Here is a 26,027-nt window from a genome sequence, read left to right as displayed (position 1 = left end):
TTCTTTATTTTTCATTTTTTAAAAATTTATGGGTATTACTTTAACAATCAGGAAAAACATCTTCCTGTTAAAGTCTTCATTTCGTAAAAGAAAGGAAAGGCAAGCAACCTGCAACTTCAGATCCTACTTCCTATTCCTCTATCAAATACAGAAATCCTCTCTGTGTCACCTAAAAGGAGGAAATTGTGGTGGTAATGTTCAATAGCTCATGGTCAATATTCTTCAGAAAATGGAAAATAAGGGTGATTAGCAGCACTGAAAGAGAAAAAATAATATTAATTTAGTAACTCTTTTTTCCATTCTGTCAAAGAGTTTTTTCTGAAGATGCACTTAGGATGGGCTAAAATTCCTGAATTTACCACTGAGTCCCTACTTGTACCTCGGCACACACAATTTAATCTATGGAGGGGACGAGATGCATCTCTAATACCAACACCTAAAAAACACAATTATGTCTTACTTAAATATAATTATAAAGATACTTGTCAGTTAGGAATTAAAATTACTGTTTGTTTTCCTTTTCATGTTCATTTTTCTTTTTTATAATTTGTTCTTTTTAATTGAGTGACATTAAAAAGTACCTTCGAAGCAGTTAAATGTGCCAGGAGTCATACTGACATAGGGCCACAGACAAGAGTAGGACAAGGCGTTCACAGTCTCATAAGGCAGATCACAGACTTATACACAGCCTTCGGGTATAGAAAAGTTACTTCCTAATATTTTTCTCATTGAAAATGTTTCCTCTCAGAATCTTGGTGTGGTTTTATGTAAAGGAGAGGGATTCTTCAGATCTTTTTTGGAGACTGAGTCTTTATTCTGGCAACCAAAATTGTATTTCCCGTTTCTGAACTCTCCTCTAAACTCCTCTCTATTTAGCCTTCTCTCTCCTTAGTCCTGAAATCCTGCAGCAGTTGAGCAAATGGAACATCACGTTTATAAATAAACCAGTCAAGGGATGTTGGGTTCCTCAGAGGTGGACTTCAGGTGGACAAAGATGACACTGGAGTAAGAGTCATGCCTCGAGGATCCAGAGAAACTCCAAAGGATCTTATCTTGGGTAAAGGCCATTGACACCTCCGTCACTAGCATTTGAGGGTCTATGAATCTCATAATTCATTCACAATTCAGCATGGTGAGATTATATTACTGAGGAAATGGGAGTTGTGGTAGGTAAAGAAAGCCAAGAAAGACATAAATTTTGCAGAAATAGTTGGTATCCTGAAGAGGGAGTACCACATTAAGGCTTCCCTAGGACATAGGCACCTTTGCCTTCGGGGGCCCATCCTGCACTAATACTTAAATTATGTTTTCCATTATCATGATGCAAACACAAAGATAGAGCAGGATGGAGTCATTATTACATATGCATTATTATTGTATTCATTTTTCTTCTGATTTTAATATAAATTAAAGAGAACATTATGATGGGCCCCTATAGGTTTGTAGGTACTACACACTGAGCCTTCTAGATTCACAGGCAGTGGGCCCTGAGTGCTAGACCCAGGCACAGATAGTAAGGGCATTCAAGAATTGGATTCACAATGGTGCAGACACTGGCAGTTTCACTTACAGACACATTTCTGCTGGGTCAGAGATTGAGTCCTGGAGGAAACCTCTGGTCTGAGGGCTACAGGGCATCTCCTATTTTATCCCATGCCTGAATTTGGGCATGTCTTCCTGATGGGGGAACATTTGTTCCCCCATTTCCCTGCATACTACAGAAAACAGCCTGTGAAAGAATCTACAAGCACCACTTACAATTGTAACTTATCATATCGGAGATTTCTGTTGAGGCCATCAATGGCTTTCATGTCTTCTGGAGTCAACTCAAAGTCAAAAATCTGAAAGGAAGAAAACACTCACATTAACCCCTCCCCAAGGCAGCAGCTTCTACAGGGGAATACAAGGACTTTCCAGGAGGCAGAGGCAAGGACAGCATTAGGGGAAGCATGTTCATCCTCATTGGCTTCCAGATGCACTTGGCCCGAGACCTCTTCCACCTACATTCTGCCTCTTCTCCATCCCACCCCTCTCCTACTGAGCTCCACTTCTCAAAAGAAAGGTGTGCACTCATCAATTTAAAATATTTATTGAGAATTGCTTGAGACAGAAAAAGGAAATCCTTTATTTTAAAATAGAAAACAAAGTGTGCAAAATAACTGCCACCTGGACATGTCCACACTTGGTCAGGCTTTTGTTTCCTCAATTCTCCTGGAACTTGATCCATCCTTGGGATGAGAAAGCCTTAGAACATAGGAAACTCCCACTCAAGAATCTGTTTACCCCAGAAAAAGCATTTTCTGGACAACTGTTCTACTTGCTCACCTCAGGACCCCTAAATAGTGTCTATTTCCAGCTGTGTTTGCTCTTCCTTATAAAAAATGCTTACTAATTGATCTTTGAGACACTTACATCTTATGTTCAAAGAGTTCTGCATTTTTAATAAATCTCAAGTCCAGAGAGGTTCATTTGTGTCAACACATAGTCCCTGATGAGGCGTCCCTTAATAGTAAAACAGATATTTTTGGTAAAAAAAAAAAAAAAAAAAAAAAAAATACTAAGTTTATTATGTGATCCAGGAGACAATTTCATGAAAGACTCAGATACCTCCCTATCTATCTAATGTATTTATCTCTTTCTCTGTATATATCTGTCCATTTTCTTCCTATCTGCCAACACATTTATTCACAACTCTTTTTAAAAATGTACTTCAGAAGTTATATGGTTGTCAAGAGAGCAGGTATTAACATTTTGATTTGGATCAAAAAATAAAACGGATATTTTTTCCTTATGTTGTGACAATGAGATTTAGATTTACCTATTTAATTTTTAAAGTTAATATATTTAATCTATAACTTATTTTGAAATAAATACATTATATATAATATGACTCAAATGTCATCTCTCATCAATATTAAACTCATAATAAAATTTGTAGCTGCCATTTTAAAATGAGAAACAGCTTACATATTTTTCAAAATTCTTGTGGGATTCAAAACAAAATAAGTTGGAGACCTGTGATTAATATAAGGTCCAGAGTGTATGTGGAGAAGGGTTTACAAAATAACTTCAACTCATCAATTTCTTAGTTTGGTTAGTCTGTAACCTTATACCTAACTTCATACCTGCTAGGGTCACTGCCAGGGGAAAGGTAATAAAAGATCATCCAGAAGGAGTCATTGTATTTAGGTTCTCCCAGTCCAGAGAGCACACTGAAGTATTAGCAAATGATGTAAAATTAATAAAGAAAAAACTCACTAACAGAGTCATGCCAGGGGCTTTTGTGGTGAAAACTGGGCTGGGGTGTCCCAGTAGTTTAACAGAGCAGCTAATTTTATTTGGGTTTGATTTTAAAATACAAATAGGCATTTGCAGGTATAGAAGGTGAAGGAGAGGAATCAGGGTCCTTAAAGTTCATTACCATGTAGAATTCCTGAAACGGATGAAATAAGTGAATTGAAATTTGCCTAGCGTCACACAACTAGTAAGCGGCAAAGCCAGGCCTAGAGATGATAAACCTTAGGCCTCTGAGTTCAGTGCTCTCTCGTTCGATCCTTCCACACTGCCCTCCTCCCTTAGCACATAGTGGAGAGAAGCACAGGAATGAATGACACGTGTTGCATTTTCCCATGCAAGGGAGATAACCCAGACCAGTGCCCATGGCTCACTCTGGAGTGACTCTGCTCAACCTGTACCTGGAAGTTCTCTTTGATTCTCTTCTGAGAGAAGCTCTTGGCCAGGACCACAACTCCCCGCTGCAGCTGGTAGCGCAGGGCGACCTGGCCTGGGCTGCAACTGTGTTTCTTAGCAATGGATTTTAAGACTGGCTCCTCCAAGAGATATGGGGAGTCGGGATCCACCCTGTTGGGGTAGGAACAGACACAGATGTGAAGGATGCAAAACGGAAAACCTAGAGTGTGCTGCTCCTTTTACCCCAAATTCTCCAGAGAGTTGAGAGGAGTAGGCATAATACAATTTGATTTAAAACGGTCTCATAACTATTCATATGGATTCATTCATAAATGCAGTGAACTGGAAACAATAAAGCTGTCCATTAACAGGTGAATGGATAAACAAGATCCAGCAATAAAATGGAAAGAATTACAGATACTCACAACTACATGAATGCATCTCACAGATACGGTGAGCCAAAAAAGCCAGGTGCAAAACAGTGTGCATGATCTCTTTCATATGAAATTTTAGAGCACACAAAACTAATCTAAGGTGAAAAAAAAATCAGAAAATAGTTTCCTAGCAATGAGAAGTTATTGTCTCAGAAGGAACAAAAAATAACTTTTTTGGGAGATAGCAAGTTTGTATACCACATTAGGGATGTGGGTTACAGAGTATGTCCATTTGCCAAAAAAGTATAGCATTACAGCCTATGCAAATTTTACCTAAAGATCACTTTAAAATTTATATTAGGAGTGGGATTGGGCGTAAGTAGTCACATAGATGACACAGGAAGGAAAGAATGTTGGTGACATTTAAGCTCAGTGGTGATACATGGGAACAAACTACACCATTGCTTTTTGTTTTTAATCTTTGAACTTTTTAATAATAAAATTTTAGAACTTAGTTTTAATAGGAGTTTTTCAGCATCAACAGAATTCTTGCCATAGATTAGCTCTTTGATATTCTTATTACCACTGTGGGTCTCTTTGGGATCCCAGGGCACTGTAGGCAACTAGAACAATGTCCTTGGACTTGCAGAACTCCAGGAGTTTGCTCTGGTTGAGGTAAGGGTGACATTCCACCTGTAATTTTTCCAAGACAAAAAGGTGTCACAATATACAAGCCAATAATCACGTGCAAATTTAAAACTGGCCTGAAGGCATGTGTAACACCACATTAATAGATGTGCTATACTTTTCCTGTTGGTCCTTTTCCCCATGCACCTTCTGAAGCACCTCTAAATCCCATCGTTTGCCATACTGATACAGTAATTTTCTTATTCCTTTTCTATTTGTGTTTGAAAATTATTAAAATACCTTGTGCCCCAGTTATAGCCTCTAAAAGCCATTTTTACTGAAAGAAACTAAGATTGCTTAGAGGAAGAGTGTATTCCAGTTCTGAGTGTGAAAGTTTCCATTTGAGCCTAAAAGAGCTTGCACTCTAGAAAGGAAAGAAGAATGACAATGACGCATGCTGCCAAAGGACCCAGGATCTTACTTGAAGAGGCTTCTGCTAGTCAAAATATGGAAATTTGAGCATCAAAAGACATAGTAATTATGATTAATGGAAAATGATGTATTGGCTAAAATTCATAAATTCACATGGCATTAATCAAACGAGATCAGATCTGTAGCACTAAGCTTCAATTTGCAGGAAGCACAAAAGGAACATGTCAAAGTGTGTCACGTGGATCAATGAGTAAGCCATTAGTAAGTGATGTGGAAATTTTTACAGAACAAATGACTTAATTCCTTTCATAAAACCGAAACTTTCACTGGATTCCTGACACCACCCTCTCCTGGTTGTCTCCAGCTGTCTGGCAGCTTCTGTTCAATCTTCTTGCCAGTGCCCCTCTGCCTCACCCTCTCCTGTGGATTTTCCTGCCTGTTCCTTTTCATTCATGAACTTTCCCTAGGAGAACAAATCCATGTCTGTGAGTTTAGTTACTATCCATAAAGCAATGACTCCAAACATCTGTATCTCCACCTGGACCACTCTCTGAGCTCCAGACCAGAGCTGCCACTTCCCAACTCAGCACCTCCACATGGCTGTCTCACAGGAGCTTTCACCCCCTCTGAAGAATTGTGCTCTTCCACCCCACTCAAATTGCCTTTCTCTCGTATCTTCTATTTCTGAGAGAAAAGAACGTTCATCTACATAGATGACATCAAAGCAGAAACTTGGAGACACGATTAAGCAGGAAGTGTGTGAAGAGCAGAAAGTCAGAGAAGGCCCCGTGGGCTGAGGGCTCACCTGGTTGCAGGTGGGCTTGTACTTGAGCCCTGGCTTGTTAAGGATGAGTTCCAGCAGCTTATGATTAAAATTGGACACCCCGATAGACTTGGTTAAACCCGCGTCTTTGCACTTCTCCAGGGCCTGGGGAGGACGGATATGGGTGGTAGACCTTTACTGTAAATTTTTCTTTTCAATTGGCATTTGACTTTGTAAATGCTGGAAATCTGTTTTAACATATATAAATATTAGACTGAATTAAACAGTTTTATCACTTGAATATACAATTTGCTAATGCATTACCTTGCTATGCATATTTGTTTGTCTCCTTGATTCTATTACATGCCCACTCAGGATGGCAAGTAGACATATTTGTTGTCTCCCACTTATTTCAATGGTACCTATTTGGCTTGAGACATGAAATAGTTCCTTAACAAATTATACTAGAGTCATAAGAAAGGGAGACTCTCAGGTTTTCTGTTAGTAGATGGTTTTTTGCTACATCTATTCTAGAATGGTAAAAAAAAAAAAAAAAAAAAAAAAAAATCAATCAAATGGGTTTTTCAAGGGCAGGTTCACTGTCCTGCACCTTCCACCCTCCTGCTGAGTCAGTCCGCAGCTGTCCCTCCTCCATGATGTGTTTCTAACCAAGGATAATGCTCTGACCCCTCTTGCAGGGCTCACATCCTCAACCTGATCTCAAGGCCAAAGGTGCTTCTGTGTCTAATTAGAACCTTAGAAGTTACAATTAAAATGAACCATAGAGGCCATCTCATTGCACTCTCTCACTTCACAGATGAGAACACAGAGGCACAGAGAAGTTCCACATGTGAGGTCAGACAACTGCTGGAGCAAAATCCCATCTCTTCTGACTCCTCCTCCTGTGATTTCAACCTCACCACACAGTGCTGCCTGGTGTCTGCAGCAGAACATACCTCCCAAGTGTCACAAAGGTCCACAGTTTCTAAAATAATCTCCCCACTGGCATTCTTTGGCAGTAATTCTTCCCCAGCCTGGAAAATAGAACAGAAGATAAAGAAGGACGTTTTCTATGGAACTCCCCTTTCTGGTGCCTAATGAGTTTGGCCAAACAACCTTCAAGAGTTTCAGGAGGCTGTGATTATTAATCTGAGTGTGCCTATTTGTGCCTGTGCGTGCATGCATGTGTGCATGTGTGTATATATATGTGTGTGCATGTGTGTAAATGTGTTTGTGTGTGTTTGCAGGCATGTGTACATATGTGTATGTGTGTGCAAAGACATGGGTTGAAAGAAAGATAAAAATCATGAATGACTGTAGCAAAACACCTTGCCCCAGTAACCTCCAGGCTCCGTCCTCCACACATCTCTACTCTTCACTAAGAATGAGGTCCCTACAGTCGGAATTCATTTTGTTTCCCAAGGACAAGCTGGTGTGGAGGACAGAGCTTAATATAACTATTCATCAGTGTGTTTAGCTCCAGAGTTTATGCTCACCCAACCCAGATAGTGAGGACATCAGATGTGCTTAGCCAATGTCCACTGTGATGAGAGGTTGGATCAGTGAAGCCCAAAGGAGCCAAGTTGTGCCACATGCACTATTCCCAGGTATCTCTCTTTTGTTGGGCTGAGGGGTACATATGGGAGACCCTTCCATTAAAGAGGTGGGGTTTCCCATTGTATCTCTGCAGTCTGTGGTAACTCAACATTCTTGAGGATCCTAACGGCTCAGGGCCTCCATTTAGGAACACAAGTACTGAGATAGGGCAATGCCCTCAACTATCTAGGGTGGAGGAAGTGAGATCATTGAATCTGAACCCCCCTTAAGGCTGGGGGACAAGGATAGACAGAAAATCTTGATGGTAGAGCACTCAGTTATGAAAGATACTCATGAAAGATTTGGCAATCCTATGCACCTTACTCAAATCTGCCTCTCTCAGGAAGAACCCAGGAAACCAAGCCAGAATGAGATAATTCAGGTGCTTATAACAATGATGAAACAGTCTTGGGCATAACAAGGAAAAACAAAAGCTGACCTTCATAGCAAATGGTACATGAATAATGAAGAGATCTACATAATCCAGTCCAAGTTTCTTCAGTGAACTTTCTAGGGCTGGGCGAACCAATTCTGGCCGAAGGAAAGTAGCCCAAAGCTGCAGTGACCAAAAGAAACCAAGCAGATTATAATTTCACACATTTGAGAACCAAAATTAAACTTCATGGTCAGACACTGAGATGTGAGTCTTAAAACACTGTAGTCTAAAGCTAAAAGAGTGACACTAAATATATGTTACTCAGTATAAATCAGGTCCTTGATGGGACACCGAGATTTCCTTGAATGACTGCAATGTAAGAAAACTGAATAAAACTAATAAGGGGCAGGAAAATCAACTTCAGTGTATCGAGGGTTAGAGGAGTCATCCACCAAAATGAGTCAATAAATGGCAGGACAGAGAGAACAGAATCTCTTGTCCTGTATAATAAATTCCCAGGAAGAATTATTCTGAGAGACTCACATTCTAAAAATAAGTTTGTATCGATATAAACATACACAGGGTGCATCCCTGAAGACCTCAGCTCTGTTTACATTGGAAGCATGGATTTCCACCTAGGACAATTTTAGAAATTTCAGAAAACTCAACGCTGATTTTAGAAAAAGTGTTTTCTTGTCTGGATCCCTTTTCTGAATAATATCTAACTTTACTTGCTACATCCTAAGATCTCCTACTGAAGAACTGAAGGAGCGGACCCATAGTGGCTTAGTTAATCTGTACAACAGTTAAAGGAGATAAGTATTATTATTTCCATTTTATGTATGAATACTGTCTGATGCTCAGAGACACTAAAGAACTGTGTTCTACCATAACATATTTCAGAGTAAGCAAGTCATTTCTGTTTCTGTTTCTATAATGTGCCTTCACAATATTAGGAAGTAAATAAACAATTCAACTTAGACCATATTTTCATTTCAAAATAACATATCTCAACTGATAGTGGCCTCTGACCACTTCACACACAGAACTTTCACCTTGGTAGTGTAGAATATATCCTCTCTCTTGACAGTACCATCAGCAATCTTCTCCCAAATGGCCTGTCCAACCTCCTCCTCATTTTGGTATAAGTACGCTGAATCAATATGGCGGAAGCCTACATCAATAGCTACTTTGGTGGCTTCAGCAGCCTGGCTTTTGGGAGTCTACAAGACAGGAGTAAGAAGAGTTGTTGATCTGCCTGAACCAGAGAACATCAATGCATTTCTCCCAATAGCATTTTCACTGGTAGTTTCTGCTGGCCTCCTCCTCCAATTTTGATGGCATGGGTTTCAATGATAGACCTGTACTCTAAGGACATTGATTAAACTCCAGTATAACTTTTATTCCCAAATGAATTAGAGAAATCAGCTTCACCCTGGAGTATGGAAAAATCATTTCTCATTCCATATCAATCAATTGTAGAAACTTAATATAACATATGTTAGACACACTTTGTACTTACTGGATAAAATGGATAATTATGCCATTGAAAGCAACTGGCCCTGTCTGACGGCTGTCATAAAGTCACTTCTCACGTTATAGTTCTACCAAGATTAAGTACATTGTTCTGTCATTTTTAGAGCAATTCTTGCAAAGCAACCCCAAAGCTGCCCCTACCTCACTGTGACCAGAGTGTGACACTTTAAATTCCCTTCAGCGAACTGAGTGGATGGCTGAATAGTGTATTTCATGAGAAGCACAATCTAGTCCCCATTATGACGTTATGCCTCTGAGTTTTCCCTTCTCATTTCCTAATGTGTGGAATTGAGATAAAAAAAAAAAAATAGTTAGGGTGGGTTCTTGGTAAAACTCTGTTAAACAGAGAAATGGTCTGAAAAATCAGGCTGCAGACAGAGATAAGGAAACTTACACAAATCTCTGGCCCATTCAGATAAAAGACCAAGGCCCAACATAAAAACACATTTGTCCTTTATGCCTAAGACATACCAACAACTACACTAATAAGAGAACATGACTGAACATAGAAACGCCTTTTCCCCAACATAAAAACGCCTTTGTCCTTTAAGCCTCAGACATGCCCACAACTACACTAGTAAGAGAACAAGACCCAACATAGAAATGCCTCTGTCCTTTGTACAACCAACAGGCTTCTAGAAAGTAGTCTCTTTTCCTTTTGTGAACATGTACACTATGGGCTACAGTGGGTTCTAGTGGACACTTTTCTTTTTTGGACATGCTTTTGACTGTGAGCTGAGCCTCTAAGAATCATCACTACAGCATCTGATTGCTCCTGAGCCAAGGTTTTTGGTCATGCTTTTACTTAAACTCTGTTAGTCTCAGACCAAGGTCCTGGACAAAACTTTCACTTCAGTCTCTGATTGGTCCTGGGCCTAGGTCCAAGGCAAAGCTGAGAAACACTTTCTCTAAGTCTGGTCAACACATTCCTTCCCTTCCCAGTTCAAAACACCCCAGACCCAACCTCAGAGTTGACAACCCATTCAGGCCCCCTCTCTATTACAGAGAGCTTTCTTCTTTCATTTATTAAACTTTCATTCTAATCTCACCCTTTGTGTCCACAATTTTGTTGGTGGTAAGTTAAAAAACTTTGGGTGATACCTCATGAGAGACTACTACATTTTTGATACATTGATGAGACTGTAACATATATTTGGTGCATGGGTTGGGAATAGAATTCATGGGAAGGGTGGGCAGGAGCCAACTTCCAAACTCTTTACTTTCATTTCAGACTTCTTTTTTTTTCCTCTCAAGAGCAAAACAACACTGGGCCCCTGTCAGTGAACAGGGCAGCTGCCAGTCTCACAAGACTCAGGGGAGAGGCTTCCTGGAAAGGACTTTGTCAATCCCCATCATCCTCAGGTGTTGGGAATGTTGACTCTGTTCCACTCCAGTTTTCTTTCACGGAAGACCTAGCTGTTGCATGCATGCAAACTTTCAGAGGTACTAAGACAAAAAGTTTCTGGCTGAGGTTACACCTCAGTGTTACCTGAAGGCGCCTGTACTAACTCCAGTTCCCAACAGCTTGTCAGGGCTTTGGCACCAGAACTTATAGCCTTTCCTACTGCATTTTCTTTCTCTCTTTTCATGGCTATCATGTCTTCTGTTCCTTCTTCGTATACAATGTTACAGCAATTTTACAAGCTGTGAATATATTCTTGTTGGGTAAACTCAGCCAGTGTTGTAGTAATCAGGAATGGAATTCAAATAGGTACTGTTTTTGTGATTCCCTAGAAACAAGGGGAATTCAACATTTCTGTCTAAATTTTCACCTAATAAGCGTCTTTTTGTCCCTACTGATAGACATTCATGACACTGTATAGGGGGTTATTTCACCATGAGTGAATACCCTCCTCCCTCTCCATTTGGGTTGTCTTTCCTCCATGTAAAAATTCACCACTGCCCAATGAATTTTAACAGTTGCTTTATGAGACTAATTAATTTTTTTCTACTGTGAGACATACGGGAACAGCCTATTATGCCTCCGACCTCTAACTTCTGCCTGCAAAAAATTTGGAGTCAGAGTTTTACCTAACATTTCAGACCCTACAACACCACCTAGGGGGATGGGATTTTTTTCTCCATGGGGAGCCTTGTCAGCCCTTTGCTCAAAACCTCTGATTTCCCAATTCCTCTCTCTCCTATGTCCCTCTAACAGTGATCAAACTTCATACCCCATCTGTGAACAGAAAAACACCACTTTCAACAATCAGAAAGAAACCTCCCTTGAGAAACAAATTCTAGCCTCAGTGCTGTCCCCATTAGAGGGAGGACAGCCATTCAATCCTCAGGTTCTTTTGAGACACCTGTTCTACATCCAGTTACACTGACATTTAAACAAAAAGGAGTACTTTATATTTAATAGTCAATCAGTCCCATTCTCTAGAAATTCAATGCTTTACCAGCACCATAGCGAGAAAAGACAGAGATGAGGTTAAAACGTTCCCTTCATTAAAGGGTCTTACCCAAATCCAACTACTGTACAATGTCTCCCAGACACCTAAGGTTCCCCAAGGGAGGCTTATGGTCTAAGAACACTAGAAAGACAGAGAACTAGTACCTCACACAGGTGAACATGACTACTTCTAACGACCAACTTGTTCAGATCTATGGGTGAAGGTCACATTTGCATCCATGGGTGACTCCTATAACAGTCACTGGGACCTGGAGGATGAGAGAAAAGAAGAAAAGGAAGACACCCTTTCTATCTTTCTCTCCACCCTGTGTCACTCTAAAAAGAAGAAAGAGACTAAAGAACATCTTTTCTCCTCCCTTTTCTAGATAAGTAACAAACCATCTCACTGCACTGAAGAGTGCAGAAGCAAGCCTGCACTCTTCTCAAGTGCATTCTGAAGCATTGAGATTCCTTTGACCCTGAGACTCAGAAAAAAAGACTCAAATTCTTATACACAAGGACATGGCTTTCTTACCAACTCTAGGATGGACAGGCCTAGACTCCTGAGAAAAGTGTTAATTTTAACACTATCGAACAACTAGATCTTTCCTGCAGACAGGAGAGGAAATGGTCTGAGGTTTCCTATGTACAAGCCTTCTTTGCCCTGAAAAACAACCCAGATCTTTGTAAGCATTATAAAATTGACCCTGCCCTCTTAACAGTTATATCAGACAAGCCCACAGTGGACAACTCCCCAAAGTCAGAGAAAAGAACCCCAAGAAAACCCTGAAATGCAACTCCCAGGTGTCCCAGCCCTTGTCCCCACTTCACAGAGCCTCTGTAGTCACATAATCATCAATTCCTCCAGTTCTACCACCCAAACCCCCGAGTCCACTACTATCCCTACAAGAAATGCCTGATAGTCATGGTACCACTACAGTTCAGATTCCTTTTTCATTACAAGACTTTAAACAAATAGAGGGAGACCTGGGCAAGTTATTTGATGACACTGACAGATATATAAAGGCTTTCCAAAATCTAACTTAAGTGTTTGATCTTACGTGGATGTTATGTTACTCCTAAACCAAACCCTAACTACTACTGAGAAAGAGAGAGCTCTGCAAACAGTAGAGATTCAGAGATGAAAACATATCTCCTATAACTGGCTGAAAAAGAAAACCAGTAAAAAGGGGAAAGAGAATGAAAAAGAGACAAGACCCCCATTCCCGATGAGAAGAGAGACAACATCCCTTGAAAACCACAATTAGAGTTCGAGTGATCCCACAGAGGTGTGAAAAAGAAAGCACTCTCTGATGTACATATTAAAAGACTTACAAAAAAATCAGAACCAAATCTCTTAATTACTCTAAAATGTGCATGTTGAATCTAAAAACAGATTAAAATACCTCAACCTTTATGGGAAGGCTAAGATAGACTTTAGTGAAACCCACCTCCCTATCTCCTGATTCAATTGATGGACAATTAATCTTAAAAGACAAATTCATTACTCAGACAACCACTGACATCAAAAGGAAACTACAAAAACAGGCCATAGGTCCAAATAACACCCTAGAGAAACTCCTGAAATTAACTACTTTGGTCTTTTACAATAGGGACCAAGAGGAGGAGGGCCAGGAGAAGGAGAGGAAACATACAAAAAAAGGACAGAGACTCGAGTGACCACATTACAGCCCTATAAAATCCAAGATCCCCAGGTACACCTACTAACTACTACCAGTACGGCAAGTCAGGACACTTTAAAAAGAGCTGTCAAGGCAACAAAAAGAAGTCATCTCAACCCCGTCCAACATGTGGTGACCACTGGAAGGTGGACTGTCCCTGGAGACACAGGTCACTGGGTCCAGGGCCAGTCTCCCAGATGGTCTAACAAGATTGATGGGTCCCAGGACTCAGTTCCCCTACTCCAGTGACTCAATCTGCCATCACTACCCAGGGACCCCAGGTGATGCTAACAAAGGGGAAAAAAAGTAGATTTCATTCAAACCTCTGAAGCCACTGTCTCTATTCTCCTCTCCAGTCCAGGCCTCCCCTCCTCCCATAACACAACGGGTATGGGCATCTCAGGAAAGACTTTAACCCAATATTTTTCTAAACCACTTAATTCTAATAGGGGGTGTAAGAATTAAAGAAAGAGAAAAAAAAAAAAAACACAAAAGAAACATGAAAAGGTGGCTCACCAGTCTGGACAGATTTATTTTAGAGAAAACAAATCTGAGAGGTGCCTTCTGGCTGAGTTAGGTCAGAGGTTTGCTCTCTTTACAGACTAAGAGTTTTTAAGGATTCACAGTGGGAGAGTTGATCAGAGGCTTGGACTGCTTCTGTGTTTCTTTGTTGTGCTCATGTGGGAGGGAGAGTTGTGTGCCTGTTCCCATACATCTTTCTGCAGCTGCAGGGATATCCCTGGAGTCTGCTTTTAGCTTCCCTATCTTAGTGCACCTGAAGGGAAAGGAATTCACTTATTAAGGCCCACTGTTTTACTGGGGCCGGTTGTATGAGGGTGAAGTTTGGCAGTTACCCAAGAGACTCTTCCCCCACCTCCCCCTGTGTCTGAGCTATCTTTTCTGTGTTTTACTGTCTGCTCTTTCTGGTTGCTTGTAGTAGAAGAGAAGTGATTTCCTCGAAATGCATAAGGCTAGAAAGGGAGCTGGAATTTAAAGTGGCAGTGTTTGTCCGAGATGACGGTGCTCCTGTTCAATAATTCCAGACCCTAGTTATAAAAGGACAAAGGGTGATGTGTTGTTTCCGGCTACTTCCTGCTGGGGGCGGAGGAGAGTTTCTTGGTGTTGGATTGACTGCAGGAGCAACACAGTCTGTAGATGTTTCTGGGTAGTTGTCTACAAAATGGCCATGATTCTGTTGGTTAAAAATTTTTGAAAAAGGTTAATTAAGCTGTGTAAAAACATTAGTTCTTTTTAGCAGCATTTCCTATTAGGCCTGATGGTTGAGACAGAAGTAACATTTTTTTTTCTTTTTCTTTTTTTTTTTTTTTTTGAGACGGAGTCTCCCTCTGTGGCCCAGACTGGAGTGCAGTGGCCGGATCTCAGCTCACTGGCAAGCTCCGCCTCCTGGGTTTACCCCATTCTCCTGCCTCAGCCTCCCGAGCAGCTGGGACTACAGGCGCCCGCCTGTTTTTTAATGTTTTTTTCTTAATGACAGTCAGAGGTACATATTTGGAAAGAGCCATGTGTTATTTTTTTGTTAGTAACTGTTATTCCTGCTATGAGGATAATAACTAAGTAAAATGCTACAGTAACTGAGATTGTCTATCAGACATTCCATCCTGAGGGTACTACAGTATATAGTCCCACTAAATAGCAGAGTAAAGCAGTTCTCACAAGGGTAGCATAGTAAATAATTTCCATTAAAAAGTTTTAATATTTAGCTTTAAAGGAGAGGTAGAAACAACAAAAAGTATTTGGTGAGGTAGGGTTGGGGCTGAGTAAGATGAGTAATTTTCACTTACTTTTTATGATTTTAAGATTTCTTATTTGTTTATAGTGATATTTAGGACATTTTTGGGGCTGTCAGGGGTTGCTTCTTTAGCTTTTCAGGTTTTGACTTGAGTGTGATGTATCTAGGAGTTGATTCCTGTGACAGGCACCATCTTAATTACCCTGGGTTCCATGGACTCACTAGACATGGGGACAAAGGATTCCGGACACCCTTAGTTATTAGTTGTTGACCCCAGCAGTGAAGAGATTTCCTCCTGTGATGGTCGGGGGACTTAGAGGCAGCGCCTGCTGAAACATCTAGTTTTCAGTTCAGAGGACTTTAAGAAAGCATAGCTTATTTTAGAAACTTGTAGCTGGAAAAAATATAATTTAAACAGTAGAAAATAATAAAAATTGAAAAACATTACACAACACTACAATTTAACAACAAGTGTGCTATGGTTTTTGAAACATAATTTTCTCTCTTCAGTTTCCCATTTTTATTAAAAGACAAATTATGGTAGGATTGGTTTGCTTTATTGTACTTGGCTTAAGTATTTGCACACAGTGCAGCAAGAATAATTATTTGTTACACAGGCCTTTTAAATTGGCTTTTATGGAACTTTGTTCCATAGAAGGAATGTGAGATAAGGCCTTTTTAAACCCAACCCCATTCATGAATTTGTACCACTAAATACCTATTAGTTGGTGAATTTCTCTTCTCTTGAGGTCGCAGGATAACTTAGGGCTCCCGGCCTGCTAGAAAGTGACATTCTTTACTTACCACAGATCAGAAACCCTGTACAGGGACTCTGTAGACAAAATATGAGGCCGGTTTTCCAAGGGCTTTATTGGCTTCATAAGTTAAGTTTGATTCCTTAAAGGAAAGCACACCATTCCAGTCAAAGCCTTGGTAAAATAACCAGTTTTTCTAATTGTGTCCTGTTACAAAGGAAAACAGATTCTTATGGCACTTATACAAATAACTGTATTGCTGTAACTTAAGAATACTCACAGATAGTTTCCAAATTTTGGAGACAATCAGATAGAGCGAAATAAGTATGCTCCAAATTTTGTTTATGGGAGTAAACTAAATTGTTAAAAGTTGTTAATGGCTCAAAAGAAAAATTTCTTTGACTTTGAAAAGCAAAACAAAGGATTAGCAATATTTTAAGCAAAATGTTAAAAAGATTAGCTTATTAATTTAATTTATGCAGCTAATTCCTGTCCTGTTCAACATTAATTAACATTTTAGTTCTTTAAAAGTCCTGAACATTTTTCCTTTATTTTGATGTTACAATTCTCTAAAGTTATCAGAAGCCTGCATTTAACAGTACCTGTTAGAGCTTTATAGCTGATTATAAAACAACTTTTTGAAGAAGACCAAAACAAGGCAACAATTGCTTATGGATAACAAAAAGTTTTAAGGTAGCCTTAGTTTAAGACACAATTGACAAGGATATCTGTTACCTCTGTGGCGCACAATAATTTTAACATAACAATTATAATTATTACTGATAATATACACTAAGGTACATGGGAATTATAGGCATTTCCTATAACTTTGGGACACATACAATACATTTATATAAATATAGCCCAAAGAAAGCTAAACACCATTTTATATTTGACAATGCTTTCTGCATGATTTCTACTAAATAAGCCAAACTTTACTTTTATATTACTGTGCTATTAATTTTAAACTTAATTTTTAATAAAACCTTGTATACATATTTACCCAATTTTAATGTCTGAGCATAAGGTAAGAGTTTTATAGACTCTTTTTAACTCTTTATAATTGTTGTTAAAGAGCAGGTTAGTGCTTTAAGAAAAACCCGTTGTGCTTTTATTTTAATGCTCAATTTACAGAAAAACTGGATGATGCCCCTTTAACTTTAGCCAATATGTTTACACAGAATTTCCTTTAAAATTAACCTCTCAAAACTTGCTTAAGCCTTAAAACAATTCTTCAACCTTTTAATGGAGATAAAAATCCACATTCTCATACCTCCTTAATAATCTTTTTACCAAAAGTATATTTTACTTTTCTTACACATCTTGCACATTAACTGTTTCTTCAATAGTTTTAAATACATGTTACACTGTTAACTTTTAGCAACCTTTGCTTTTGTTGAATACCTTCATAAGTTTGGGATTTTAATTCTGTACTAGGTGTAGAGCCTAGGACCCAGAGAGAAGTGCAGATAAGGTCTGACTTATTCCAGCATTTAACTTCATGTGTCCTAGGTTTTACTTAGCTGCAAAGCAGGCAAGTTGTACAGCTAACAGTTATAGTGGAATTTTATAAAGTATTTATGAGGCCTAATTACTTTTAAATTGTACAATATTTCTTGCATAAATTCCCTTTTATAAAATTTTTCATGACCTTCACAGTCAATTTCTGATATGCATTAATTTTTTGACTTGTAAATATTCCTTTCTTTAAACAACCAGTTAATTTACTTTAGGACAAGAATTTGCCATATAAGATTTTTTAAATATAAATTATTTTTTTTTTAAATATTAAAGATAACAGTTCTTTCCAAAAACAAACTTCCTTCATGTCTATGGACTAGACTGCCTAGGGCCACAAGATTAAAAGTAAGGATATGTTAGCCGGGCATGGTGGCTCTCGCCTGTGATCCCAGCACTTTGGGAGGCCGAGGTGGGCAGATCACGAGGTCAGGGGATGGAGATCATCCTGGGTAACACAGTGAAACTCTGTCTCTACTAAAAATACAAAAAAAAAATTAGCCAGGCATGGTGGCGGGCGCCTGTAGTCCCAGCTATTTGGGAGGCTGAGGCGGGAGGATGGCGTGAGTGAACCCAAAAGGTGGATCTTGCAGTGAGCTGAGATTGCGCCACTGCACGCCAGCCTGGGCGACAGAGCAAGACTCCATCTCAAAAAAAAAAAAAAAAAAAAAAAAAAAAAAAAAAAAAAAAAGTAGGGATATTTTACTAGTTAAAGATGTAGCTATTTTCATTAAACTAATATTAATTTTTATTTATTAAAAAATACACAAACAAATATTATTTTGTTTGGGCTGAGTTATAGTTTTGTAGCCTCTATGCCTAATTTTGACACCTTATAGTATTTGGCAGAGATAAGTATGAAATTGCTTGATTAATAAATGCAAACAAAAATGTATGCTAGCAACTCTTCAGACATTTCTAATTTTACCATACCAGTAAGTTTTAAAGATCAAAGTCACGTGAACTGAAAGGTTCTACAGCTTTAACTTTTTCCTTAAAAATATTTAAGTGCTTATTTTCCTTAGGATAATTAATTAGAGCTCTTCTAATAGACATTGCACACATAACACATACATATCCACACAGACAACCAGAAGAAGATCTAGTAGTTATAAAATTTACATTTGCTAATTTCCTGATTGGATAATTGGCCTCCAGATGAGGCCCTTTAAGAATAGGGCTAGGAAAACAATTTTTAGGGCCTAATAAGCAAGCATAGCTGGAAGACAAAGATTTTGAGAGATACTTATTTACCTTTAATTCCAGGGGCTCCATAAGGAAAACAGAGAATTTTTCCAAAATGAGATTTGTGGCGAGTTTTCTATTTTCCCAGGGAGTCCCAAGCTACCAGAAGTTATTTTAGGGTTTTTTATGCATGCACTAAAAGTGGCAAGGCAGAATGGAGAAAAGTAATTCAGTTAACTGGGAAAAAAACCTTTTCCAGGAAAACAAGACTGAAGAGAAAAATATAAAAGACTTTTGAATATACTTACAACTTTAATCTGCAACAGGTCAGACATGGAGAAAGGAACATGAATGCAAGCAATGCCTTTAACCCCAGCCACTTTTCAGAGAGAGAATGGCAGAGGTGGTTTTTGAATGGGTAACAGGTGGAGAATGAGGAGGAGTGGGGTTTGGGACTGAAGGCTTGGAGGCAGGAGGCACCACTGGGGAAGAGCATTAGGACAAGCGAGAAGCGGAGGATGCAAAGGTATAAGAATACAGAGGGGGTTCATCCAAGAAGAAACTAGAAAACCTGAACACAACTACAAACAAATAGTGGTACAAACTTACACAGCCAAAAAAGACTTCAAGAAAAACTCCCCTAGAAAACCCAAAAGCCAGACATACCGACAAAATGATTTAAAAAAAAAAAAAAATCCAGTCAGACTTTTGGCCTCTCTCCCTATACAAACCAATAAAAATAATAAGCATCACTGTTTATATTCTCTGTAAAATTTTAATTAGTGAAAAATAATTTTCTTAAAGAACACTCAACTAAAGGTTGAGATCGAAACTATAGGTATATTTAAAAGGAATTTATAGTTTTCTTAGATCTTGTTTTTCCGGAAAAGGTTTTATTCTCAGTCAACTAAATTACTTTCCTCCACTCTGTCTTACCACCCTTAATACATACATAAAAGGCCCTAAGATGACTTCTGATGACCTGGGACTCTTTGGAAAAAAAATTAAAATCACTATATACACACACACAACAAATTCCATTTTGAGAGAAATCTGTTTTCCTTGTGGAACCCAAAGAATTAGAGACAGATAAATCCCTCTCAAAATCTATTTTTTTATTTCAACTATATCTATTTATTAGGCCCTAGAAACTGCATATTTTCCTAGCCCTTTTCTTAAACTCCATCCTGAGACCAATAATCCAATTAGAAGACTGACAAATGGAAAATCTTACAACTACTAGATCTTCTTCTGTCTATATAGTCATATATATGTTAGGTATGTAAGGTCTATAAAAAAAGAACTCTAATTAATTAATTGACCTAAAAAAAGATTTTTGAAGGAAAATTAAAAGTTATAATGCCTCTTAGTTCACATGACTTTAATCTTTACAAAATTAAAAGTCTTAAAAAGTATTGGTAAAATACAAATGTCTTCAAGATATAAATATGTGGTATACATTATACAAGTCATATACTAAATTTACTAAATATTTTAAGATGGCAAACTACTTCTTTGACCTTTAAAAACTGTTTGACTTTCCTGCTTCACAATTAATAAGACCTGAGGACATACAGTAATAACCACACCTCTAACTATACAAGAAAAGTCAGATTTTATGCCTAATACATCACTAAAACAACTTACCAGGTTTTACATTAAAGTTAAAAATTACTAAGAATTATGACATATAATTGAGACTACTATAAATAAATTTACATACAAAGTATGTAAAAACAGTAAAAAGTGTTTTCAATAAAAAATTATAAAAAGACATAAAAATATAAATTTTGCCTAGGAGTACAAGGCTGTCTTAAATTAAAGAAAATAAAACTGAAAGATTAAACAGGTTGTGAAAAATTATAAAAATTTTACAAAACCACTCTATGTAAACATATTAACTAAATTCAAAACTATTACTTTTTTTCATAAATTGAACATTGAAATAAAAACACAAGGTTTTCTTAATAAGCTAATCTACTCTTTAATAAAATATATAAAGAATTATTAAAGGTTTATAAAGACCTCACCTCATGGTCAAATTGGTTATGATTAAATAGAATTATCTATAAAGTTTCATTAAAATTGGGATTGACATTCATAATAAACTAATAAAAGGGTGAAATTCGACTTTCTTTTGAACAAGATTTTCATGTCATAATAAAGACTAATAAAAAGTTTTTACTTTTTTAAGTTTTTGAATCATCATTTTAACAAAGCAAATGACTTATGGTAATCTGAAATTTTATTTCATAATATCAAGTGGATTTTAAACTCTAACATATTCAACAGGCTTCCAAAAATCAAACTTGAGTTTCACGATTGTCTTCCCTGACCCCTAATGTTTAAATACTACAGAAGGCCCCTAAAACAATTCCAAAAAAGTAAACAGGATCACTTGACATATGTAAATATGTGAGATTGCCAAAATGATATTTAATCTTCCTCAAGTTATATTTCAGTAAATATTAATATATGTTCCAAAATCATATAAAATGTCTAAATATATACCGTCAACCATAATTAAGGTTACATTAAACTATCGTAAACCACAGAAATAACCAAATTACTTTGTCAATCATATTGTTAACTACAACTACCCTGGAAATTTTGTCATTCACATGCAATTGTTATCTTGTTTTAATCCTCTTCAAAAGATGATTTATAATCAACTATAAGACTTTAACAAATACTCTCAAATACAACTTTCTAATAACAAAAAACACATAAGACTCACAAAAAACTAGTGTTTATAAATATCAAACAGAACAAGAGTTAACCAAATAGACTAATAGAAAACTGAAGTAATCCTTTTTAACTTTTTACTTAAAAAATTACTGATCATCATTTTGTTTTTTTCAGTCAAAAAAACTTTTGAACTAACTACAACTTTTAACAGTTGAGTAACATACATTTCTGTGAACAAAATTAAAAACATATTTATTTATCTCTACCTGGTTCCTCTAAAATTCAGAAATTATAAATATTCTAGACGTATAACAATACAGTTGTTTACATCAGTACAATAAAAATCCATTTTCTTTTACAACAAGACATAATTTTTTAAAATGATTATTTTACCAAGACTTGGACTGGAAGGATATATCTCCCTTTGAAGAATCAAACTTAACTTCCAAAACCAATAAAAACCTCTTAGAAAAACTGGCCTCATACCTTGTCTAGGCAGTTCCCAAGCAGAGTTCCTAACCTATAGTAAATAAAGAACATCACTTTCTAACAGGCCCAAGAACCCCATGTTCTTGAGACCTCAAAAAGAGAAGAATTTACCCAACTCATAAATATTTGAGAGTACAAACCCATGGCTAGACTCAACTTTAAACTGAGGTCTTATCTGAGGTTACTTATGGAATAGAATTCCATCAAAACCAATTTTAAGGCCGGGCGCGGTGGCTCAAGCCTGTAATCCCAGCACTTTGGGAGGCCGAGATGGGTGGATCATGAGGTCAGGAGATCGAGACCATCCTGGCTAACACAGTGAAACCCCGTCTCTACTAAAAACTACAAAAAACTAGCCGGGCTAGGTGGCGGCGCCTATAGTCCCAGCTACTCGGGAGGCTGAGGCAGGAGAATGGTGTAAACCCGGGAGGCGGAGCTTGCAGTGAGCTGAGATCCGGCCACTGCACTCCAGCCTGGGCGATAGAGCGAGACTCCGTCTCAAAAAAAAAAAAAAAAAACCAATTTTAAAAACCTATATAAAAATAATTATTCTAAGGCCAGGCATGGTGGCTTATGCCTGTAATCTTAGCACTTTGGGAGGCCGAGGCAGGCGAATTTCCTGAGCTCAGGAGTTCGAGATCAGCCTGGGAAACATGGTGAAACCCTGTCTCTACTAAAATACAAAAAATTAGTCGGATGTGGCAGCATGCACCTGTAGTCCCAGCTACTTGGGAGACTGAGGCAGTAGAATTGCTTGAATCCAGGAGGCGGAGGTTGTAGTGAGTCAAGATCATGCCACTGCACTCCAGCCTGGGCAACAGAGCGAGACTCTGTCTCAAAAAGAAAAAATTATTACTACTCTTTAAACAAATAATCACCAAATATGAAACTAAAATTTATTTTACAAACAACTCAGTCCTATCCTATCATGATTTGTTTTTGACAAAAATAAGAACTAGAGAGAGAGAAATAGTGTGTCAAAACTTACCATACAGTTGTCATTAAATTCCAGTCTCACTACTTTTAAATGTTTACCTACATTTTAGACTAACCCCACTAATTCTTATGACCCAATCAACAATCTCTGACTACCACAAAAAATAAAAACAGAAAAAGATAAATAAAATTTAGAACAATATTCTAGTTCTGAACAAGTATCCTACAAATCCTACCAGGTCATAAGAATATATAGAATACCTATAATCCAACGGTTTATTTGAGGAAAGAATACCAAAAAAATTAACCAAAACCAAGCTCCATACACCAAAATCTTAACAGACATAACTATAACCACCAATTATCAGGCCATGTCAACAACCTCAGAATTTTTAAACTATCCTTATTCCCCCTTGTTTCATTTTAATACATGTACTCTAATAACCCAAATTATTTCTTCTCACCTAAAACTATCAAAGTCTAAATTATAATACTAATAACACCACACATAAACACATCTTTCTTCCAAAGACCATTAAACCAACCCCAAGAAGAACTCTAACTACTGTTCCCCACATGACACCACCATCAGACAAAAAACAGCCAGAAAAGTCAACACCCAATCTCCCTAACGACAATTAGGGACTCCACTCCTGAGGGTAAAAAACTGAGAGAAAAAACTTAAACAGTTAGCATGAGTTCTTGGTAAAACTCCTTTAAACAGAGAAACAGCCTAAAAAAATCAGACTACACACACAGATAAGGAAACTTACACAAACCTCCAGCTCACTCACATAAAAAGAAAACAAAGCCCAACATAAAAATGCCTTTGTCCTTTATCCCTAAGGCATTCCAACAACTGCACTAATGTGAGAACAAGAACCAACAGAGAAACACATTTGTCTTTTGTATAACCAACAGACTTCTAGGAAAGTCTCTTTTCCTTTTGTGGGCTTGTACATGGTGGGCTCCAGTGGGCTCTGGTGGGCACTTTCCTTTCCTTTTGTGGACACGTGGACTGTGAGATGAGCCTTTATGAATTATCACTTCAACATCTGACTGCTCCTGGGCCAAGCTTTCACTTCAACTCCTGATTAGTCCTGGACCAAGGTGCTGGACCAAACTTTCACTTCAGTCTCTGACTGGTCCCAGACCAAGGTCCCAAGACAAGCTGAGTTACACTTTCTCCAAGACCAGTCGGCAAATTCTTTTCTTTCCCAGTCCATCAAAACCCTAGACCTGACCTCACAGTTAACAATCCATCCAGGCCCCCTCTCTGCTCCAGAAAACTCCCTTCTTTCACTTATTAAACTTTCGCTCTAACCTTATCCTTTACGTCCACAATCCTTAATTTTCTCAGTCATAAGACAAAAAACTTCAGGTAATCCCTCAAAATGAAAGACTACTATATTTTTAATACACTGATGAGACTCTAACAGAATCATGGTGGCTTCTCTTATGGCAAAAAGTTTGGATGGTTGAAACTGTCTGGCAAATACTTCCAGCCCCAATAACCTCACAGCAAAGCTGCCACTAAGTACTCACTTTGGCTTTTGACTCCTCCTGGGCCCTTGGTCCTTCACGTTTCTAAGCAAGAGTGAAGTGGCTCTGACCAGAGCAAAAGATGAGAACAGCCTGCACTTGCCTTTTAAAAATGTAACAAATTTTGATGAGTACTTACCTAGGCCAGTTGTTAAGGAATTAAATAAAGTAATGCATGTAAAACACCTAAAATACATGGAAGGCATTTGATATATTAGGTAATATTGATACTTTTAATAGAAATAAAAATAATATACCCACAAAATTTTCAATCTCAGAATCCCCACAATCAATAACTTGTCATGCCGCCTAATGCAAAAAAGATCTCTGTGACCTTGAGAGGGGCAAGTTAGAGACAGTTAAATGGAAGCCCAGAGGAGCCCTTCCAAGCATCCACTGTCTACCAAGTGCAGGGCTGTTGCCTGATGACTGCCCTGCAAGTACAGCTAACCTAAGAAACTTTAGCCTCCTGGGTCCACTTACATGATCAGGAGCATAAGTGCCAAATCCCAGCACTGGCATAAAGTGTCCGTCATTCAGCCTCACGGAATAGCTTTGTTTCAGATCCGTCATTATCCCCAGCTAATCTGTCTTTCCACCTTTTCCTCACTGACAGCCCAGCGGGAGACAAGGCTCCTGCGTTCTTTATTTGCACCAAATACAGGATGGGTGTGGTGGAGACGACAGTTGCCAATGATTTCGAAATGAAGCTGGAATCAGTCCAGTGCCTTTTCTCTGATTCTTCTGTGTCTCTGTGGGAGTATTTTACAGAAAACTCATTCAGAAACGCTGTGAATGCCAGAGGAATTTTATTTTCTCCTCTGTGCTGTTCACACGTGATTCCTTAGTTGAAAAATTAACCATGCCAATTCGTCCTTGATAAGCGCACTAGACTTCCTTTACAAGATGCAAATTATCATTAGGGTGGTCATTTCAAAGCACTAATTCTGCTACAGACTGAAGTTAACTTTCTCACTTATATTTGATTGTTAATCCCTTTAAAAACAGCTTATTAGAATTCCTTGAATAAAGCTTGATGCCTGGTACCAGCCACACATGTAATGAAATTCCTCAAGAACACCCACCCCTACTCCCAGTGTATTTCCCTCCTGTGTCAAGCCCCACTCCATTTTCTCTGACTTGTTTCCTTGAATGTTTTGCAGTAAAAAACTTGTCTGAGATCATGGATAAATGTCTATGCTCTTGCCTTTGTTCCAGCCATTGCCTCTTTCTATAACAGCCTGCTCGACTCCCTCCTGGTCTCCAGCGGGTTTCTGATCTTTTACTTATCCTAAAAGCACCTCCTGCAGTCTCACATCCTTTCTGACTCCTTCTTTTTGTTGTTGTTTGTTTGTTTTGAACAAAGATAGGAGATAGCAAAGCAGCCTGGGTCTTAACCGAACAGCTTGGAATTCCAGGGATGAAACTGCTTTTGCAAACATAAACATACACACAACAACCATGAGAAAAATGAAAATTAAAAATGGCATCCAATTCAGAATGCCTAGAGGTTCAGCCTAAATGGTCTGCTACATAATTCACTTTGGACACTTTCATCCTCTGTAGGTGAGGGCAGCAGGTCTGGATCAAGGTCAATATCTTAAATGGTTCAAAATAACTGACTTTGGGCCGGGTGCAGTGGCTCACGCCTGTAATCCCAGCACTTTGGGAGGCTGAGGTGGGCAGATCATGA

The 26,027-nt window shown here is 38.3% G+C and overlaps 1 protein-coding gene across 3 annotated transcripts; it reads right to left on the bottom strand.

Moving 5' to 3' along the window:
• Positions 1 to 24,971, bottom strand: LOC104674747 (aldo-keto reductase family 1 member C15). Of its 3 annotated transcripts, XM_010379148.2 has the most exons (9): positions 24,818 to 24,971; positions 8,914 to 9,081; positions 7,922 to 8,038; positions 6,843 to 6,920; positions 5,929 to 6,051; positions 4,648 to 4,757; positions 3,696 to 3,861; positions 1,759 to 1,841; positions 1 to 255 (listed from the first exon to the last, which is right to left on the bottom strand). In XM_010379148.2, the coding sequence occupies exons 1-9, from the start codon at positions 24,905 to 24,907 to the stop codon at positions 213 to 215; spliced, it is 978 nt and encodes a 325-aa protein (XP_010377450.1). In that variant the 5' UTR covers positions 24,908 to 24,971; the 3' UTR covers positions 1 to 212. The 3 variants fall into 3 exon arrangements, 2 of the variants coding, with proteins under 2 accessions (XP_010377450.1, XP_010377451.1); XM_010379149.2 differs by lacking the exon at positions 8,914 to 9,081; XR_004060155.1 differs by lacking the exons at positions 1 to 255; positions 1,759 to 1,841; positions 3,696 to 3,861 and having other exon boundaries at positions 4,651 to 4,757; positions 5,929 to 6,134.
• Between the last annotated feature and the right edge of the window lie 1,056 nt (positions 24,972 to 26,027).

This window comes from Rhinopithecus roxellana, chromosome 11, assembly GCF_007565055.1.
Source record: "Rhinopithecus roxellana isolate Shanxi Qingling chromosome 11, ASM756505v1, whole genome shotgun sequence".
NCBI classification, from domain to species: Eukaryota; Metazoa; Chordata; class Mammalia; order Primates; family Cercopithecidae; genus Rhinopithecus; species Rhinopithecus roxellana.
Note: the sequence above shows the minus strand (reverse complement) of the source record. Positions and strands in the feature narration are given on the sequence as shown.

Coding starts and splice junctions, on each gene's coding strand:
- LOC104674747 (XM_010379148.2), bottom strand. CDS start 24,907: ATGACGGATCTGAAACAAAGCTATTCCGTGAGGCTGAATGACGGACAC. Junction 9,082..24,817: donor GCACTTATGCTCCTGATCAT/GTAAGTGGACCC, acceptor CCTGTCTTGTAG/ACTCCCAAAAGCCAGGCTGC. Junction 6,052..6,842: donor ACCTTTGTGACACTTGGGAG/GTATGTTCTGCT, acceptor CGTCCTCCCCAG/GCCCTGGAGAAGTGCAAAGA.